The following is a 21,699-nucleotide window of genomic DNA, read 5'->3' on the forward strand; positions in this document are numbered from 1 at the left end:
TGGTGTGGGGTCAATCACTGGCTGGACTCCCACATTATTCTAAGTTAGCTTGATTTGAGCTATTACACATACCCAGAAACACAAACACAGAGAGCACAGTGTCCCTTCTCTTCTCAGTAAGAAGGATTCCATATAGAAACAGACATTTATTAAACTATGACTTGTCAAAATCAAACATGCTCAGCTCACTGTTGGCAAAGAACCAGTGGAAAATAGCCTGGTCTGCAGAGGACAAAACCTCCACCTCCAATAACTGGGATACTGTTGATTGATTTGCTTTGCCTAGGCAGGGCAGGAGTATTGATAGTTGAGCAACAAGTGCTTTTTATAGAAGGACATTCCACTGAAACAGAACATCAAGAACTTGAAACCAAAATCTACTTTAATTGACAGTTTTGGAAGATTACATATTCTTGATGTCTACCAAAGAGAAAGAAATCCAAGATTGCAATTGGTATCACCACTTAAAACAGCCGTATCCTTTTTCAGTCGTACTACTGAATGCATGCTTCTTACCTATGGAAAGGATGTACAATGGTTTGCTTTACATGTTGGGATAAGTCATGATTTAAACATGATATAAACTACTGTTAGCTGGATTCACACAATACCTTTAAGCCAAAATCTACCATATGATAATGTTATGACAGTGTATTGTACAAATCACTGAAACATTAAGAAATAAAAGGAAGAAATATATAATCGGCAATCTTCAATAGGCACAGCCATTCTTTTTTCTTTTTTTTTTTAATTTTACCCCACCTTATTTCATGGTTCTTACAGATTGCAGAGGGATTACACAAGCAGATTTATCCAATTTTATATATGTCCCTCTCTTCGAATTAGAAAATACTCATGCAGTTAATATTTTTGTAAGAAAGACACAGTGCATATTTAAAATATTCCTATCCCATGTTAACATTATCTGAAGATAAACAAAATTTATAAGTTTTCCATCCTTCTTATATGTTTATATAGTTTTTATCCTATATAATGAATTGTTATTTCTGTGTTGCATGTTTATTATTCTTACCTTCTTTTATGGTTTTGTCATTGCTTGTTTCATCAAATTTGTGAAACTGACTAGTGTTTTTCCCCAACCTTAATAGTTTTATTATAGATGAAAGGTGAAATAAATTATTCAAGACAAATGAGAAGATAATATCAAAACAGGGGTTATAGGCTGTTATGTTATCAATAATCATACTGTGATGGGATTGTATTCAATTGTCACAAATCAGCCACTGAGGAAAGCAATTGGGGAGTAGTGTCTTCTGCACTAGCTTGGAGAGTGTAGTAAAACTGTAAACTGGAAAGCGTAAGCTGTAAGTACTATATTGGAACTATAAGTTACCTGAACAATAAAAGATTGATCGTTACTAATAGTTTTGCTTGAAAATATTTTTGGTACAACAAATACTAAATGTGAGAGCCAGTTTGGTGTAGTGGTTAAGACATCAGATGAGAAACTAGGAGACTGTGAGTTCTAGTCCCACCTTAGGCACGAAACCAACAGGGTGACCTTGGGCCAGTCACTTTCTCTCAGCCCTAGAAAGCAGGCAATGGCAAACCACTTCCAAAATCTTGCCAAGAAAACTGCAGGGACTTGTCCAGGCAGTCATCAGGAATAAAACAAAACAAAAATCCTGACTTCAAGGCACCCCAAATAACCCAAAATTAAATGTAGCTTAAGAGAAATGGAGGTTCCAATAACAAGTTTCTAGTTCTCATGATTGCAGAAGTTCAGAAGCACCTGATCAAAAACTAGAGAAAGTTCTGAAACCAGATACAAATTTAGGCAGAATCTATATTCACACATAATGCTAACTCATTGGGCCTTAGCTGCAAATGAGCACAATTGTGCAGTCTCCTGCAAGTAATGACAGCTTGCAAACTATAGGCAGTGACTAGCAAACTGTCCTTGTGGTGGGAACACTGGAGTTCACTTGAACCTTTTGGTATAAACACAAAGATTATTCCAAGATTTCTCTGGTGTGTCAAGAAGAATGAGTTGGTATCTCTAGTTCATACCATATTGGCTTACTGCCTGTCTACTCATGGAAAGTGATATGGGTCACAGCTATGTTCATTTGATGCGTGGAACCAGCTAGAATATAAAAAAGAAAAGAAACTGCATGCACTCTGCTAAGCTGCCACTTTGTCTATCCTACCAGAGAATATACGAATTATTAAAAAACTTAATTCTGAAAACAAATATTTTACTTATTTATCTGTCCTCAATTTACAATACAATTGACAAATGCAATGCAATATTGTATACAATATACAATAAAAAGAGTCTAAGATAAAATTATAAATAAGCTAGCTGTAAAATCCATTTGTAGAATTTGCTTAAGAGTTGCCAGAAAGGAGGGCCATTGCAATTTTAAACAGAGAATTCCAGAATATCAGGCCTTGGTTTCCACAAACCTGATCCAACTTAAAGCAAGCAAAGAGCAGAGCCTCTTACACAACTGTCAGGATTCAGGCACTTTCATGTTGATATTGATGGTCTTTCAAATAACTTAGTCTCATTCTGGGCTCTAAGTAAGGTCATAGTAAACTCACCCTTGAGTGGAGTATGACTCATGATGACCACATGGGCACATCCATGTAATTTTCTGGGCAACAATATAGAAATAGCTTGCCAATGCCTTATCCTATGGTGCTTTATCTACTTCCCAGTGTACCCCAATGTCCTGCAATGTCCTGGTGGTCTCCCATCTTACTAAGAATTAGGTTCAGTCCTACTTAGCATTTTAAGATCAGACAAAGTCAGCTAAGTGTTGTCATCTGCAGTAAATAAAAAATTAGTACGGGGGGGTGGGGAGGGATGGAGTAACTGATGAAAATGTACACAATATGAAAAGATGTCTAGCATGTTAATGGCTAAACTTTGCACCAGACTAGTTAAGGCCATATATTTAAAACAGTCCACTGTAGAAGCTTTATCAGTAGCCAGTCTGAACAGAAGCAGAATGTGTATAAATGCAAACATTCCGGTAAATTGATTCCTCAAAGATGGGTTGCTTCTGCAAGGCATACTGTAATTGCAGGTGAGCTATACTAATTCAAGTGTACTGTTGTTCCTAATGAAGAGGCTTTACAAAGCTAACACAATTACGGATGTTTTTAGGCAGTACTCAAAGCTAGATGTTTGTTCCCACAGTTTTGGAAGAGCATGAGGACAGAATTAGCCACAAAGCAATTGGGTGCAAAGACAGAAATGTTGTGGAATGCTGATGAGTTTCAAGTGCCAGGGCTGCAAAGCTAAAAGGGAACCGTTCACGGAAGTACTAATCTTGCACCGAAATAAAAATGACCCTGACATGGATACAAATAGCTTGACTAATCCAGTAAAAATAAATAAGTAATCCAAAATTCACGCAACAAAGACGGTTTCTAGAAAGACTACAAAAGTGCCTGGAATTACTTTTAAAACAACAGCAAAAGAGTCTCAAAAATAAGCCAAGATTTACTGCTGAAAAAGTTGCCAAATCTAAAGCAGGCACTCCAAGCTATACAACCTCTTCCAAGAGAACAAAGTCTAAAAAAGAAAGCACTTTAAGACAAACCCTTCAGACAAGAAGGGGTTTTATCACTATGCTTAAAAAATAAAAATCCATTAGTAATACTATATCGCTGTTGCTTGCAAAGGGCTCCCTCTTATGCCGACTCAGGCACCTGATGAACTACGGCAAGACCAGTCATCTGCCTGTAAACATCTTGAAGGCTTCTGGATCTTGAAAGGGGTGATTTAAAAACCATCCCAAGCCTCTGCATCAAGGGCCAGTTTTCCCACCATGAGCAAAATGCTGTTGCTTCTTACCACCCACTTAGAAGCCCACCAGTAGCAATTTCAAAACGCACAGTGTTCCGGCTGCGCATTGTGCCAGGAGCCTAAAGATGGAGTTTAAGGAAACCCACATGATAGATGATCTCTCCCCTGTTGACATCCCAGCTTGCAAATCATCCACACTGTTCAACCAAGACCGATGGGCTGTGCCCTGCCTCAACTTCTGAAGGCAACACCCGCTGCCACATTTCTCTGAGCCGTGCCACCCAGAATCCAAGTTCTTTCCCAGGGAGACCAAAGTCTGTTAAACCAGCTGCAGGAACGGACCACAGTGTCCTCAACTGCCCCTCCAGCCTACTTCGCCGGGCTGCCCTTTGCCAACCTGGCGCTCCAGGTTCTACAGGTGATGCCTTCCGGTAACAACGGGGGCACGGACCCATGCCTTAACTTTTCTGGAAGCCACAACCTGCGCGCGCGGGCTACTCAGCTCCGTATCTCTTTCCACCGACGAGCCTGGCGCGACTGCACCGCGTCCGCCAACTTCACAGCCCATTTCGCAAGGCGACAAGAGTCTCCCGCGCTAGCCCTCACAAAACGTTCACCCCGGCGGGTCCCATCTCCGCCGCAGATGCACAGCTGCCCTGCCTCTCCTTCGTTCATCGGCGCGACCTTTCGCCTGCCCCCAGCGAACCCCCCCTTTCCGCCGTCCAGGCGGATCCTCCGGAGCCAGGGCGCTTACCGACTGCAGAAAGCGCAGCGTGCCCACGTAGTCCCGCTCGGTGCCCAGGATCTCGTTGAGGACACAGAGGCGAAGGCGCAGCTGGCGGTCCGTATCCTTCGCCGGTTCCGAGGGGAGCGCGCTGGTGCCGGGGGCCCCTGCTGCAGCCGCTGCCACCGACGGCTCGGATACCGACTGCGCTGCCATGTCGCCTGCCTGCCTGCCTGCCTGAGCTTCCGAGAAGGCTGTCCCAGCACGGCTCTCCTCACTTCGCGGCCGCCTTAGGCGCCCTCCATCCCCGAGGCGCACGCCAAACGCACCGCAAGGAACGGCTTCCCTCGCTCGCCTACCAGCTCCAGCCGCCAGCAGGAGCGCCGCGCTGGGACATGGCGAGGCGGCGGCGGCGGCGGCTCCGAGGAGTGGAGCGCGAACGGCGCTGAATGGAGAAGAAGCGAGCGGGGAGGGAGCGCGCGAGGGGGGCGTGACCAGGGCAGCGGGCGAGGGGGGGTCAGCGCCGGCCCCTGAGGCGAGGGCGGTGCTCCGAAGCGAGGGTGGGGGCCGCGGTAGGACGAGCCCAAAGCAGAAGTCTGGAGAGCGCAGCGGGCGGCGAGGGGAGAGGTGCGGGGCCGGAACAAAGAGCAACGGCTTGGAAGCGAGAGATGCGCGGAAGCTGCGGGGATTTCTGCACTCCGGTGCAAAAAGCTTGTGTTGGCGCGTTGGCGTGTTTTTGGCCTTCCGACGCGAGAAATCGGCTTGCAAGCTACTTGCGGCCGGTTCCTCCGTTTTGGCGATTGCCTGCGCGTGCAGCTATGCTTCGTTTTGCCGCCCCCCCTTGGGGCAAATTGTGGCCGATTGTCAGCAGCTGTACCTGCGACAAAACACCCGTTATGCGCTACAGAACCATACGCTTTTTGCCCGCGTTGCTGGATGAGGGGAAAGCCCTTCCTGGCGGGATGTTCTCAGAGTGCGTGCATGTTGCACGTGTCTGTTTCTCCACAGCCGAGGATGCGTTCTGCTGCACGGAAGTCTTGTTCCGCAAAGGCTTGCATCGACAACCCGGGGCGGCTTACTTTGCAGCCAGCCAGCCTAAGACCTGGGAGTCCCACCATTTTTCTGTGCGTGCAGCAGACACGATCCCTCATCTGGAACCTACAAATTCGGGAGACGTTTAACACACTTGGGAAATTGTGAGGGAATGGGACATTAATAACTAGGGGAATGGGCCCAAAGTAATTCAGGGCCGCTGCTGTGAGATCCCTTGATGATTTGAGATCGATCACCAAGGGGTTTTGACTCATCTGTTTAACAAAACCAGCAGCAAACATAAGTTCCACTGAAATAAAGCAAGCTGAGAGAGAAACCAGAAGTGAGCTTTTATGATAAAGGCTCAGTTCAGTATGGGTGCTCTAAAATAGTTTCCTGGACATAAAATCCTTTCAGTCAGTACTGTCCACTGGGGGGGGTGTCAAAAAAGTCAAGATGGTAGCCACAAACATGTCATTGAAGGCCTGCCTTGCATAGTCACTATTTTGATTTTTTTTTTTAACCCCTCTCAGTGGACACCCCTGCTTTAATTGTAATTATGCTATTGACATGCATAGATGTCATGATACCTGGAGCACAACCTCATTTTCATTTTCTGAGCAGATTCAGTGAGGCTATTCCAAAAGTAGAAGGGGGGCAGCAAGACTGCAGAAATTCGAAACATCAGCTGGAGGAGAGCACTGAATCCAAATATATATACCTTTTCCCCAAATGATACCCACATTCCTTATTCCTACAGTCCCTTAATCCATACACTTTAATATGGCAATGGCAAAGTAGCCATGATGACATTGGTCAGGAATTGCTTAGTTTTTTAAGATCACCCTAGATCACCTGGCCAAGCATATGCACTGTGGCATAATATTTAAGATGCCAGACGTTCACGTCCCCAGTTAACCATGCAGCTTACTTTCACTCCGTCGCTCCCACCTAACCCAGTCTATCTCACAAAGTTGCTGTGGGGTAGAATTAGAGGAAGCCTTCAGCTCTCAGGGAAAAGGCAGGATATAAATGCAATCAATCAGTAAATGGTTGAATAAAGAAAAAACACGCAGAATGTGTCTCAGTTTCTAGAAATTGATATATATGCAGTGAAGCCAGTATCGGGTCTAAACTTTCGCAAGGCGCTTTCTTTGTTTATTTGTTTATTTAGTATAGCAACCCATCTCATATATGTGACTCTAGGTGGCTCCCAATGAAAAATGACAGCAAGAACAATAAAAAAAAAACATAAAAGCAACAAACATACAACCATACTAGCACCACTGTTAAAAACTCAAACACAAAACATAATCTGCACCTCTGCTCTGCGAGCTACATTGGTTACCAATTTGCTTCTGGGTCCAATTCAAGGTGTTAGTGATAACCTATAAAGCCCTACATGGCACATGGGTTGCCCTTGAAGATCACTTGGAAACTGCAGATGGCGCAGGATTCCACAGCTAGTTTGTTGGTAATTTGAGAGCTGCTACAAGTATCGACTACCTGTGTTGCAGGCCCTACATTGGTTAACAGTTTTCGAAGGGCCATTCAGAAGCTCTGGCTTTAGGCTTCCTAGTCCTGGGTGGCATTGCTCCCATCTACTGTGAAGTTCAGAGCTTTCAAATGGAATCAATCTGATACTTCACAGGAGAAATGGTTGCTGATCCCTCATTTTCAGGACAGCAAGGGACCAGGAACCTGGAAGTGGTAGGGTTTTTTTGGTAATGGCCTGTGTCCCATGGAATAATCTCCCCCATTGAGGCTAGGCTGCCAGCCAGCTTGATGGCTTTCTGAAACTGGTTAAGACCGAACTCTTTCTGAGAATTTTCAGAAAGTCATGGAAGTAGCTGCTCTTGGTCTGGTGGGACAGGATGTTGTGATATTACAGGTAGTCTTCACCTATCAGAATTGGGACTGGCAACTCTGTCACTAAGTGGCGTGGTCATTAAATGAAATATCACATGACCACACCGACTTACAACATCAGTTCCAGCTGCAACTGTTAAGTGAATCACCGCAGGTCATTAAATAAGGATGTCACACGGTCATCATTTGTGACCTCCTGCTGGCTTCCCCACTGACTCTGCTTGTTGGAATCTGGCTGTGAAGGTCACAAATGGCAATTGTGTGACCATGGGATACTGCAGCCATCATAAATGTGCACCAGTTGCCAAGTGCTCAGATTACAATCACATGACTACAGGGACACTGCAATGGCTACAACTTTGAGCACTGGTTGTAAATCTTCTTTTTCAGTGTCATCATAACTTTGAATGGTCGCTGAATGAGTGGTTGATAAGCAAGGACTAGCTGTATTGCTCTCATGCTATTTCTTCTTGTTTTCTTCTGTTTTTGTCTTGCTCCTATTAAAGACAGGAAACATATTGCATGTTTACAGGGTGCACAAATTCGATCAACAAATAAATTTGTACAGCCTAGTATGGATCCCTTGAGTTAGACTGTCACCTGGAACTACAAGAAACTTCAGGATTCAAATGCAGAGTCAATATTCCCAGCATTCTGTGCTTTACTCTCCTGAAGTGCTTCCAGTTAATCAATCCCTATCTGGGATTTTGAAACCCTGTGTGATTTGAAGGTCACACTCCCTATGGGGAGTGACATATTTCTAGTCTGGATCCCTGCCGTATCTTTTAATGCAGATTTCTCCCACTCCCTGGGAAAGGTGGCTTTGGTGGCGTTTCATCAGCTGGTGTTATAACAGCACCTGTAAGATTGCACTTCCCCAGATTTAAGGGTGGGGGACAGAGGCATTGCATCTCCATTTGTGCAGACATATTTTTGCCTACATCCTTATCATCAGGGAGGTGGAAGAGTGGTGAAGTACAGGCCTAAGCCAAGTGATGACAAATAAGTGATTCTTGAAGAACGGGTCTGATTAGACTCTTGATGTAATTATTTGTTTCGTTAGAGCTTGATTTCATTGAACACTCTACTCTCGATGACGCTGCAGCACTTCATCTTCTTTCATCTTTGCCTTGGGTTAAAAACAACCACCCAGCCCCCTATGCAGACACACAGATGTATTTCATGAGGTGAAATGCCATTTCTTGGTATCAATAAGATTTTAGCAACATCTTCCACAGGCCTAGCTCGTGCATCATACAAATATGGTTTGCTGATTTGGGATTGTGATTTCTCTGATTTAGTTGATAAACAATAAATCAAACCATGGCATGGGATGGGATGTAGAGTTTTATTGCAACTAGGGATACACTTTTCATTTAAATAAAATGATGTACTTCCAAGGACTGGATGTGATGCGATATGAACACAGAGAGTTGGGAGAGATTTGAGAGTGATTAAAGGGTAAGATGGGTGTCTTAAGTCTTGGAGTAAGGCACTAACTTTGCCCCTTAAAACCCATTCAAAATGGGGGAAATTAGCCAGATTTAGGGGTTATTTCTTGGCAAGGTTTTTCAGAAGTAGTTTGCCATTCTGAAAAACTTTGCCAAGAAAACTACAGGGACTGGTCCAGGCAGTCTCCAAGAATTGGACATGATTGAACAGATTAAAAAGGGGGGGCATTATTTAAGGGGTGAAATAAATACCTTAATTCAAGGCTTAAAATATGTACTTAAACCCCTTAAAGCAGCTCCAAAATTCCCCCAAAAAAGGGACTTTAAAAAAAAAATCTCAGAGAAATACCCCCTCCTCCAAGTGGGGGTGGTAGAAGTCATGTAAAATCTTGTACATGGGGGCATGACATAATAAACATCTGCATCTCTTTGTGGGCTTAAGACAAGGTGGACGGTGTATACTATCCTGAGATCCTCCCATTCCAGGGATGCTTTAGATATGCTCCAGCTAGTGCAAGTTGTCCTCTTATGGCTTAGTGTGACCTGTTAAACCAAGTCACAGAGTTGTTGGCTGGGTTCACACAACAGACTAATGATCTATGACTTACAAAGTTCACACATCATACTGTGCAATAACATGGTTTGTTTGGTTTTGGTTTTATATAATATATGCATCCAGTCAACTATGGCTTTCTCAGAAAGCAATGTTTAATTGGCAAAATGAGTGATCCAGGTTAGTGTGTAGCATCAAAACTGCTCCATCTTATGGCTGAACCAAAAACTGGGTCTTCTAATCAGGTATTATTGAGAGTAAAGTGGGAACATAAGGTCCATAATAAATTAATTTGTAATTTAGGAGGTGGTGGAGAAGAAGATGAAGATGATGCAGGTATAAGCTACAACATGTGTCATGACATCATCATGCAAATCATACAAATTAGGTAATTTGCATCATTTGTGCAAAGACATCATGGTACATGTGACATTACTCCCCTTTCCCCTCAAACACCTACAGCGGTACCCAAACCATAAACTTATTCAATCACTGATTTTTTAGCAGCCATTGAAAGATCATTCCATCCAGATACCTTTCTGTTAATATTGCTGCTGAGTGAATGTTTTAGGTTTTTTAATGCCTTTTCAAATGTTTAGTTCCAAAAGTAGAAGCAATGTTACAGCAGCCTGTGATGGCTTCACCTTGGGAATACAGTAGGGTTGCAACTGCTGTCCTTGGTGTCTGGAAGTGTCTGTGGTTGCAAAAATAAGTTTTTGTCCTGGAATTTCTGTTACCAAAATATATATATATAAATTCCCTCTGCTGAAAGAAGAACCTTTTAAAAAGCCAGCTCTTAATCCCTCTGTTGTTCCAAAGTGCTCTGGAAGATATAAATTGTTATTTCCTCTCATTCTCATAGAAGAATAATTTACTTATAAGAATCACTTGGAAGGACCATTAAATTCAACCATTTTGCTCAGTGCAAGAATTCAAATTAACAGCATCTCCCTGTTTGTTCATCCTCTGCTTGAACACATTAAGCAAAGGAAAACTCACTACCTTGCTTGGTAATTGATTCCAGAGCTAAACTCTTCTTACCATCAGGAAGTTCTTCCTAACATTCAAGTGGAATCTGCCTTTCTGAAACTTAAGATCATTATTCCATGTTCTACAGGACTATAAAAACTGGGCCTTCTCTGTATTATCCCTTTAGGTATTTGAAAAGTGATACATCCCTGCTTAGTCAGTGGTCTTTTCTCAAGGCTGGACATGCCCAGTTCCCTCCTTGCAGGATGAATTTTATCCATGCAATATAACAATCCCAAGCAACATTAATTGGCAGAAAGTCTTAGCTGAATGGGCACTGAAATGAGGGCGTCTGAAATATTAATCAGTGCTACACATTACTCCGGCCTTCCCATCCTTGAGCCTGGCTAGAAATTGTGGAAATTGTAAGCAAAATATTTATTATGCACCAGGCTGGGAGAGACTGAGCCCTATAGGACAGATGTAAAGATCTAACAAGGATGGAAAGAGGAAGAACCAGTATTGGTCCCACAGGTGGTATACAGACATTTTTGGTTTTATACTAAGAGATACATTGAGCAATCAAAAGAAATTCAGAGAGGCCAAGCGATATAACAAAGATGGGGCAATTTTGTTTCCTCGACTATATTGCATCTGTTTCTTGGGATATGATGACTAAATGTGAAACACAACTATCCACTTAGACTTTAATTTTTAGAAACAGAGGAAGAATTTGCTTTTTTTCCCTCCTTCCACCTCTTTTCTTTTTGTTTCTGCATCATGATCATTGGATTGTGTGAGGAGAAGAGTGGAAACTGTCCTTTTTAACATAATCTGCATTGGAACCTTTGTAGCAGAGGATAAAAATAAAAATATTTGGGTTTGTCTCATCAGGCTGCAGCATCTAGCCAACCTTTTTTGAGTTTGGAAGCTAAGCAAGATTGGGTCTGGTGAATACTTGGAGGGGAATCCATCAGGTATTTCAGGGTGGTGGAATAGACTGGGAAGTCAAAACAAATTGTAGAAAAAGACAAGGGCAGGCCATTTCCATACTGTTGCCAAGGAAACTGCATAAATGGGCCCATGTGGTCACCAAGCGTCAATCTGAACTCAAGTGTCTACAAAACTTAATAAGAAGGAATTCATGTATGCCAGCTTAAGAGGCAGCTTGTTATACAAAATCAGGTTATCATTTATGAAAAACTAAGTGGCAGCTGACAAATATCTTCCATATGGATCACTATAAAGTTCCTTTTCTTGCTATTGGGTTAAAATTAAAACACAAAATACAGAAATATATAAACTTCAGCAAGAATAAGTCTATAAACCTTAGCCAGATGACATCACAACCAAAAGGCCTCCAGGAGAAACCTGTTCTGAGCTGCTTCCAGAAAGCAACTAATGTGGGAGCCACTCTAATTTCCACTGGGAGGCTATTCCAAAAGATTGGCACCACCAGGCCTTAGCCTGCTCAGCTCCCTAAAATGGGGAACCACTAGGTAGATTGTAGTAGCCAGGCCCATCCTGATAGAACAATGTAGTCCTGCAGATAATTTACCGCCAAGTTGTGAAGAGCTTTATAGGTTAACACCAGCACTTTATATTGCACCCAGAAACCTATTAGTAACCAGTGCAGGGTCTGCAATACAAATACAATGTGCTCCTACCACCAAGTGCTGGATAACACACAACTGTTGAATTTTGACCAGTTTTTGATTCTGGGTGGCCTTTAAAAGCAGCCCTATATTTGAACATGTTGCAATAGTCCAAACAGGTGATGACAAGGGCATGAGTCACAGTAGCAAGCCCAGGTAGGCCACAATTGGCACATCAGACAAAGCTGGGAAGAGGCCCCCAGCTACAACCTTCATCTGCTGTTCCAGCAGGAGCTGTGAGTCCAAAAAGACCCCCAAAGCAGTTTCTTCAGGGGTAATGCTACTCCATCAAGAAACACCACTGGAGGAAACAGATAACCCTGATGAACAAGCAGTAACTACATGTTGCTAGAATTTAACTTAAGCTTGTATTCTCCCATTCGGATGCTCATGGTCTCCAGGCACTGGAGCAGTATACTTCAGCAGTATCACCACCCTAGCCTGGAGTAGCCATATAAACCTGATTATCATCAGTATATTGATGATTTTGAACCCCAAACTATTAGATGACCTCTCCCTGTGGCTTCAGGTAGATGTTAAGTGGAGTGGGGAGGACTTACCCCTGCGGTATCCCATAAAGGAGCAACCGCCAAGCTGACCTCTCCTCTTCCCACTCAACTGGAACTGTCCACTGAGGAAGGAACAGAACCATTGCAAAACAATACCTTACTTCAAATCCCCAATCCCTGCAGAAGGCCCAGAAAGATATTATGGTAGATGGTATCGAAGGCTACTGACATCAGGATCAGGATGGGTGCACTTCCCCATGCAGGTCCTGACAAAGATCAGCTATTAGCGCAACCAACACTGTCTCCGTCCCATGTCCAGGCGTAATAATCTGTTTCTTCTAAAGTACTCTGTAGTTGACTCCCCGCCACCATCCCAACCTCTGACGTCAGCCATTTGAGGTAGACAACATTAAGAAACAAGCACAGCATCGATTCCAGGGATGCTTTTTACTGTTCTAGGGTAGAATAATAGAATCTAGAAAGCCTGTCAGAGTTTCTCTCTGTGCCATCTTATACCAAACAAAAACAAGGCAGGGGTATTTTACATGCTTTCCTCTTTTTCAGGATTGAGTACAGGTAGTCTTCGACTTACAACCACAATTGGAACGGGAATTTCTGTCGCTAAGTGATGCGGTCATAAAGTACGACGTCATGTGACCACAACACTTAACAATGGCAATCTTGGCACTCTCCATTGCCATCATTAAGTCAAGGACCCACCCCAATCCAAGCCATTCCAGGCTTGGTCCCTCTCAGCCCTGAGCCTTGGCTCTTCCAAGATAAGGAATTGCCTCCCCTTCAACTCCTGCCAACTGCCTATTCCCCCCATCCCCCCTTGCAGCTCTGGGGCTGCTTGCCAGGCTGCTTGCCAGGCTGTGGCTCAGGGGCTTCTTGGGGCGCCATGGTTCTGGGGCTGCAGGAAGCCCCCGAGGCACAGTGCAGCACGAAGCCGCAGCCGCCCTCGGAAGCCTCAGCCACTCAGCCACTGCAGCCCAGTCCCAGCTGCAGTCACCCTCGCCACCCTGCACTCCAAGGCCCCTGGTGCCCTGCGCTCCACCGCCCCAGCTGACCTTCACCATCTTCTTGCTCCCACTGCTGATGAGGTGTGCCTGCCCTGGCCCTGCGCAAGGCAGCTGCTGGCCACGTTAGGCCATTTTCTCCAGGTCTCGCAAGGAAACTGCCATGTGCAACCTTAGGAAGAAAGCCTCGTGCAGCCAGCAGCTGCCTTACAAAGGGCCAGGACAGGACAGGCTTACTTGGTCAGCAGCGGGAGTAAGAAGATAGTGAAGGTCAGCTAGGGCAGTAGGGGCCGTGGAGTGCAGGGGCCCAAAAGGGCATAGATGGAGGGGAAGTTGAAGCGCCTTTGTGGTTGTAAGTGCGGGCGGGCTGCCAAATGCCCGAATTTTGATCATGTGACTGCAGGGGCACTGCAATGGCCATAACTTCAGCGACCAGTCATAAGTCCCTTCGTTCAGTGCTGCCATAACTTCAAACAGTCACTGAGCAAATGGTCATAAGTCAAGGACTACCAGTAAACTTTTCTGAAAGTCTATGCTTAATGGTTCACTCATTCTTTTCCCATCCCCAAGGCCAGGTTTGTATTCCTTAACATTCAAAAAGGGAAGGTTGGAGACCAGGGAGTAATTATATAACACCTCTGAGTCCAAAGGAGGGTCTCTTAAGGAGGACAACCTGCTGCTAGATGACAACCTGCCACCGCAATAAGGGAGGAGAAATAAAGTTACTTCATCTCTCTTCTCACTACAAAGTAGCCCCAAAGGTGGACACATACCTGGGCTTGGTCAGATTCACTTTTCACTTACATAATTATATAATTATGAAGAAATGTTTCCACATTTATTTATTTATTTATTTATTTATTTATTAAATTTCTCCACCACCTATCTCCCCCCAATGGGGGAACTCTGGGTGACTCACACAAACATTAAAACCATAAATAAATACATAAAACATCAATTTAAAAACATTACTAAAAAGAAAAGGAGAGTCCAAGAGATGAAGAATCTGGGGCTGAAGACAGCAGGCCTCTATGGGGCTAGCCATCCCCACACTTGAAGTATTCCCTCCCTGCCCCAGGCCAGGTGGCAGAACCAGGTCTTCAAAGCCCTCCAGAAGGCCAGGAGTGAAGGGGCCAATCACACCTCCAGGGGCAGAACGTTCCAAAGAGCGGGGGCTACCGCAGAGAAGGCCTGCCTTCTGGACCCGCTAATTGGAGTTCTTTTGCCGAGGGGGTCTGAAGCATGCCCTCTCTGTATGATTGGGTGGAACGGGTTGAAGTCATGGGGGAGTGTCAGACCTAGCCCAAGGAACTCCAGGAGACCATGCAGATTCAATCCAGCAAGGTTTATTAGCTACAACCCCTTAACAAGAATCTCCCCAGAATGAAACCAGTTCCCAGGCTCAGCCAGTTCACACCGATGGAATTTCCTAGGGAGGTGCCAGTCTCCTCCGCTTATCTCTTCCTCACTCCTCTGGAGATGAGAGCACATTCTTTACTCCCCTTCCACCATTCCAGTCCATCACAGGGAGAGGCGGTCCCTTAGGTAACCTGGTCCCATGCCATGTACGGCTTTAAAGGTGATAACCAACACCGTGAATTGGAGCCGGAAGCAAACTGGTACCCAATGCAGCTCACGGAGCAGTGGCATTACGTGGGTCCTCCTTGGGACTCCAAAAATAGCCCACGCAGCTGCATTCTGGACCAGCTGTAGCTTCCAGATACTCTTCAAGGGTAGCCCCATGGAGAGCACATTGCAGTAGCCTATCTGAGAGATAACAAGGGGATGAGTGACTGTTCAAAGGGCATCCCGATCCAGGAAAGGGCATAACTGATGCACAACCCGAAGTTGTGCAAAGGCTCTCCTTGCCACAGCTGCCACCTGCTTTTCAAGCAGGAGCCGTCAGTCTAGGAGGACCCCCAAATTACGCACTGGGTCTGTCTGGGGCAGAGCCACCCCATCCAGCACCAACAATGACAACGTCCCGGATACAGAGGAGCCATTAACCCACAGCCACTCCATCTTACCAGGGTTCAGCTGAAACCTGTTGTTCCCCATCCAGACCCTTACAGCCTCCAGGCACCGTGAAAGGGCAGTCACGGCGTCACTTACTTCACCTGGGATGGAGATGTATAATTGAGTATCATCAGCATACTGATGATACCTCATCCCATGATGGTGGATGATCTCACCCAGCGGTTTGCAGCAATATGCAAAGTTCCTGAGTTATGATCTGACATGGATACAAACAAACAACTGCAGCAAATTTCTGTCTCTGCCTTCTTTTGTAGTAAGCAAAAAAATGAATGGCAAAACTATAAGTATCAACATTTACAGGCAGCTATTATTAATTTGGGTTAAACAAAAAACATTACATTTCCCCAATTTTCTCCATGTACAGCATCTACATTTCTTCCTTTTATAAAGGATGCTTGTTCTCCTCCCTGAAGCACAGTAAAGTTTAGTTTAAGGATCCACTTAATTTGTGGAAAATTTATAGCTTATGTGAAAAGTTTTTCACATTAAAAGGGAAAAATCTATAATTTGCCAGCATGAGGTTTTCAGCTGCAAACCGTATTGGCAGCCAGCATCATATTCAGCTGCTGAAATTCACAATGTAGGGCAACAGGCAGGCAAAATGTACTTTTCAATTCTTCTGCTCTTTTAAAATCCACATTCTGCAGATTATTTCATATAGGGTAGGTTGCTATTGGCATGATGCTCACAGAAAGTAAAAGTCATAAAGTATATCCTTTTTAAAACAAATGTCCTCTGCCAAGTTTTCTTAATAAAGAAAATAGAACTAATGAAAATGTTATCCTCTTACTTTTCACTTCTGCTTCAATTTTCCAGAATTGCTCTTCATTCTTCTAGGAAAATATTGTTGCCAAAACATATTTTTCCACTGAAAATATAGCTTGGAAAGAATTATTGGGGGGGGGTAGCTTATTTTAACATACTTATGCACTGCCAAAGAAGAGGAATGCATCACTTCAAAAGATATGAATTCTAAAAGATAAAATTCAGATATGCATACAATTTGAATATATTAGGGAGAGAGAGAGAGATGGAGACATCATTAGAATAATATAAGTAGTAGCAAAGACTATGACTAGTAACCTGTGTGTCTGATCATTTCGCAGTCTAGCAGATGACTGGCAACATCAAGGACTCTTGATTTCTCTTCCTACTTAGAAGGACTATCCCCGTTTAAGTCTACTTTAACTATAAAGCTCATGAACTGGACAGTTCTTCAAAATAAGACACCTTCAGATAGAAAGCAGATCATTACACATGGCCACCAAAGTTTTACTGGGCTGAGCTAGGAAGAGAATATAAGCTTTTCCCATATAAACTGTATTTTATAAACACCCCACCAAATAGAGATGATGTGTATCAATTAGTAGTTACAGCTAATAATCTCTCTCTGATGCTCCTTCTTTATTTTTTGCTTCGTGAAGTTAATTATAATGTTCTTTTGCTGCTTTTCTAAGTGCAGAGTTTATTGATTGACAGACATGCAAATCATTCTAAATTACTGTGGATCCTGAAGTACAGGTTGCTGATGTTTTAAGACATAGAGACCTTCCAGAAATAAAGCAAAGTAGCATTATTCTCATAAGGGTAAGGAGTGGATGAAATATTGCAGATTCCTCAACCAACCCTATTTAGCCTCTGCATTCAGATGGTTCTTCTGTAGTCCAGCAGGAAAGGAGGTAGATGGAATGAGTAGACGCTGATGCATTAAATGTTATATTAACAGCAGAAACTTTCTGATAAGAGGATGCTTGGGAAGCACCTAGTGCACATGTACGAAGTGCTTCTTCACAGTAAAAAGTGAAAATTATACAGTAAAAACAACAATAACAGCATAATTACTTGCACATTTATGCAACTGCCATGCATTGGCCCCTAGGGAAACTGTCACTGCTGTAGCATGTTATTTAATAAACACTAATGAGTCAACATTAAGTAGCTATTTTGAAACTGTCTTGTGCAAATTGAAGGCAGGCTGAGCTGTGGTATCCAATTATTAAAAGCATCTATTTCAGTTTGACCTACAATTGCATAACAGAGCAGGATGGCAAATGTATTTATAAACAGTATTATGAAAGAAGCAGGTGTGGGGTCAATTCATATGACCATCCTGGCAGGAGAGCTTTTCACAGATTGCTGTATGTATCTCTATATGTACCTTACTGGTAGATTGATATCAAATGCCTCTTTAGTGTTATATTACTAAATAAATATAGCTCAGCCCTGGCTTATCGTAGAATTCTTAGAGTGCGTGTGGGGAGGTACATTTATGTTGATCTGAAGCACTATGAATATTGGATGGGAGTTCACATATCATACTCAGCCATTATTTTTAACCATGGTTTGTTGTCTTAGTTGGAAATGCCATGTGAACAAACTTCATTAAGCCGTACAGAATGAGTTTACGCATCATACGAAACCACAAACAAGCCACATCATGACATAGTACAATGCACAAACCCAGTCTGCATTTGTCAGTTTGGACATCAGAAAGCTGCAGGATGGTCAGAAAGAAACACTAAGGTCACACTCTTTCTGGGGATCTGCAAACAAAGATCAGACATCAGGCTGGATCTGTTTCATTCTCATAGTCCACTCTGAAGCCTCTTTGGAACAGGCCAAAATAATCTGCTTGCTCCAGGATTGCCTGCAACTGACTTGCTGACTTAATTATCTTATCCAACCATGGTTAGAGGTCAGAGACCACCCTATAATTATCCCGATGCAGCTCCTTCTGTGTGTATTAGGCTTATATGATGTTGTTCACTTTTTGACTATGCCAGGGTTTTGCTTGGCAGCACTAAAATATTCTTGGGAATGCTAGTTATTTGCAGTCGAGTGGAGAACTTGGCATAGCATAAAGTGGTGCTATAGGCTAGTTCTCAAACTTCTGGCTTAACAGACACCATCTGCTTTCCTTCTCTCTTGCTTCTCTTTGCCTTCAAATATTTGCGTGAGAGAGCCATGTATATTTGCAATCCAAAGGAGAAGCCAGAGATTTCCCTGGTTTTCCTCTTACACTAGCGTACTTAGAAGTGCAATCAAATACACAACCACATACACAAAGGCAAATATATGAACATCTGGTCAACCAAAGGTCTCATGGCCCTATTTTACAAAGAGACGCGTTCATTTAAAGAGTGAAAAATTATGCAAAGGAAAGTGATAAGTAGGGTGATAAATCAGTAAGAATGACTTTAGTAACTGAAAGTCTGCCTAAATAGTAATATTTAGCTAACCAAAGCAGTTCCTCACAGGAAGGATGCCACTTTAAAGCAGAAATTATGTACAACATATGCATCCTGTCTGTAGCCACATGAGCTGCTGAAACCCAGCTGAACTGACAAAGAAGTCAAGGCACCAATTAACATCCTAGTATCCGAAATCTTTCTCCTGATTTTTGTTATTTGGTTTCAGGTAGCAGGAAAGCTAATCAAAAAAATCTTACTTCAGTTTTGGTAGTGAATTCACTCCAGTTTTGTTACTGATCGCAGATGGCCAACCCAGCATATGGTTCTCTATGCATCTACCCCAGGGTTTCTCAACCTTGGCCACTTTAAGACGAGTGGACTTCAACTCCCAGAATTCCCCAGCCAGCCATGGAGAATGCTGGCTGCGGAATTCTGGGAGTTGAAGTCCACATGTCTTAATGTGGCCAAGGTTGAGAAACCCTGATCTACACCATTGTAGCAGGCAGTTGCTCTGAGATAAATGGAGAATGTGGTTTACATCCCTGCCTGCTTCAAGTAAGATTGCGTATTTCAGTGTTTCTCAACCTCAGCAACTTTAAGATGTGTGGACTTCAACTCCCAGAATTCCCCAGCCAGCCATGCTGGCTGGGGAATTCTGGGAGTTGAAGTCCACACATCTTAAAGTTGCCGAGGTTGAGAAACACTGGTGTATTTCTTCCCAGCGAGATATGCTTTTTTCTGACTTGTGCTACAGCGTTTGTATTTCAACATCAGTTTTACAAAACAGTCAGCAGCAGCATCCTAAATGTCTTATTTGAAAACAAATGAATCTAAATTAAAGTAGGAGAAAAATCAGCGTGGAAAACTTCGGGAAGCTGGATCTGTAATCATTATGGTGAGCCTTTTAAAACCATTCCATTTCTTCCAGAAGATCTCCAGCAAGGAAGTTAATTAGTTCTGTTGTCAAACTGCTCTTATTGTCAAGAGCTTAATTCCCATGCTCTTAATGTCCAATTTAACAAGGCCTAATCCTGCCCTTTGGTGCAGCAAAGAGCAAGGTTTTGCTCACTTCTCTGCTTCATCTATTCAGGCCCTGAAGAATACTGTAATATCTCTTGTCAGTTTCCTTTTTTCAGATTAAATAAGCTCAGTTCCTTCCACCTTTGCCTCAAAGAAGACTTGTTTTCCATGTTGTTGTCCCTCTCAGCCCATTTCCATGTCTTTTTGAAAATGATATTTCAGTGGGTGTATGTTTTTCCTCTATAACTACCAAGTTAATTATTTTTCTGGAAAAAAAACCACACAGAAAACACAGGATGGTTACAAAGAGACATGTTTATATCATGCCACAACTACTGCCTGCGTACATTTTGATGAATAAGGCTTAGCATTTTTCCAGACCAAGCAACAAACATGCACAGAGTCACATAACTGGGCCATTTAGCTTTACATTGTCTATCCTGACTTAAAGCAGGTATCCAACATATCAAGCCAGGTCTTTTTAAGTATCCGGTGAGGGAGATAAAGGGGGTCTTCTGTATGCTGCGCCTGTTCTCTGGCACGGGGCCAATACAAATAGAGAAAAATATAAAAGGATTTCCAAACCCAGTACTTGAAGGCATAGCAAAGAACTTTCTAACCACAACAGCTTCCTAACAGGTTCAGGGTAGAGCTGAGTTTCAGACTGGGAGCTTTCTAAGCCTAAGGCTGGCTGGGGAATTCTGGGAGTTGAAGTCCACACATCTTAGAGTTGCTGAGGTTCGGAAACCCTGGCCTAAGATATTCTATAACATCAGGTCATTTATAGGGGGTCCCCCCCCCCACTTTTCTGGGTTAGAAAAGAGATTTAAGATTTGTTTAGGTTAATGTTTCTAACTTATGGTGCTTCTAGAATGGGAGAAAACGAATAGATGACTTTCAAAAGAAGGAAATAAACAGAAATGGCTTGATCTGAAGGAAATAAATAAGTACAATTTTTTTTTCTTATTCACTGCATTTATACCCTGCCACAAGCAGTTCTACTTTTGCTGATTTTCTCTCTCTCTCTCTCATTAAAATACCTATGGTAAGTATAAAAAACAGCATGAAGTCAAATCTTAAAATAATAAAAATGACAGCCTGAAAATGCATTCATCTGAAACATATCTATTTATCGTATTATTTTATTTATTTTATTATACCAAGTTGATGAACTGCTCTAGTGTAACCTTAAAAACAAAATTTTCCCATCACAATTTTAAAAAAATAATCTAAGAATAAAAGATAAAAATATCTAACATAGAAACAAGAAGGAATAATAAAACAGCAGGAAAATTACATTTTAAAAGCCTCTTTCAGGAGAATTCAGTATAGTTCTGATATGTGATCTGAAAATCCCTAAAAACCCTAATGTTGTCCCCCAAGGTTGTATGTTATAAGCCGCTGGGGCAAGGAAATGCCAATTTTTTAGGACAATGCAGAAGGGTGGGAGACAGGAGGAGGGGCTTCAGTTTCTTCAAACAAAATCATTGTTACAATCCCACCCGCTCACAAGATGATCCCAGACAAGAAATACGTACTGATCTCACGTAGCAAAACTGGCACCATGTTAGCATGAAGAGATTCCCTACAAACCCTCTCTTTTCAAAGGAGAAGTTTTTCAATTGTTTTAAATCTAAGTCTCAGAAGAAATAAACAGATCTCCAGGGCTTTCTAAGAAGGAAGAGCATCTGAAATTTCATTTTTAATAAATCAGACTTATTAAAGTGTTCCATTAAACAAAGCATGGCTTTGAGTCACTTTGTGTGAGATGGGCAGCTATATAAATACAATAAATAAATAAAAATAAAATAAATAAATCATAAAAAGCATTTACTAGGAACAATTCAGTAATCTCATGAAAGTCAATCTAATGTTATTATTTTATGATA

At 42.8% G+C, this 21,699-nt stretch overlaps 1 protein-coding gene across 1 annotated transcript in view; it reads right to left on the bottom strand.

The window, feature by feature from the left end:
* PREX1 (phosphatidylinositol-3,4,5-trisphosphate dependent Rac exchange factor 1) overlaps positions 1-4,944 on the bottom strand; it is a 237,349-nt gene extending 232,405 nt beyond the window's left edge. The window contains exon 1 of the mRNA XM_088153617.1: positions 4,536-4,944. Within this exon, the coding sequence (XP_088009743.1) occupies positions 4,536-4,721 (186 nt within the window). The 5' untranslated portion in view covers positions 4,722-4,944. The remainder of the gene's footprint in view (positions 1-4,535) is intronic.
* Positions 4,945-21,699: the final 16,755 nt, after the last annotated feature.

Source organism: Python bivittatus, unplaced genomic scaffold (assembly GCF_059951505.1).
Source record: "Python bivittatus isolate LINGU-HERP-01145 unplaced genomic scaffold, Pbiv_v1 ctg000700_np1212, whole genome shotgun sequence".
Taxonomy (NCBI): Eukaryota; Metazoa; Chordata; class Lepidosauria; order Squamata; family Pythonidae; genus Python; species Python bivittatus.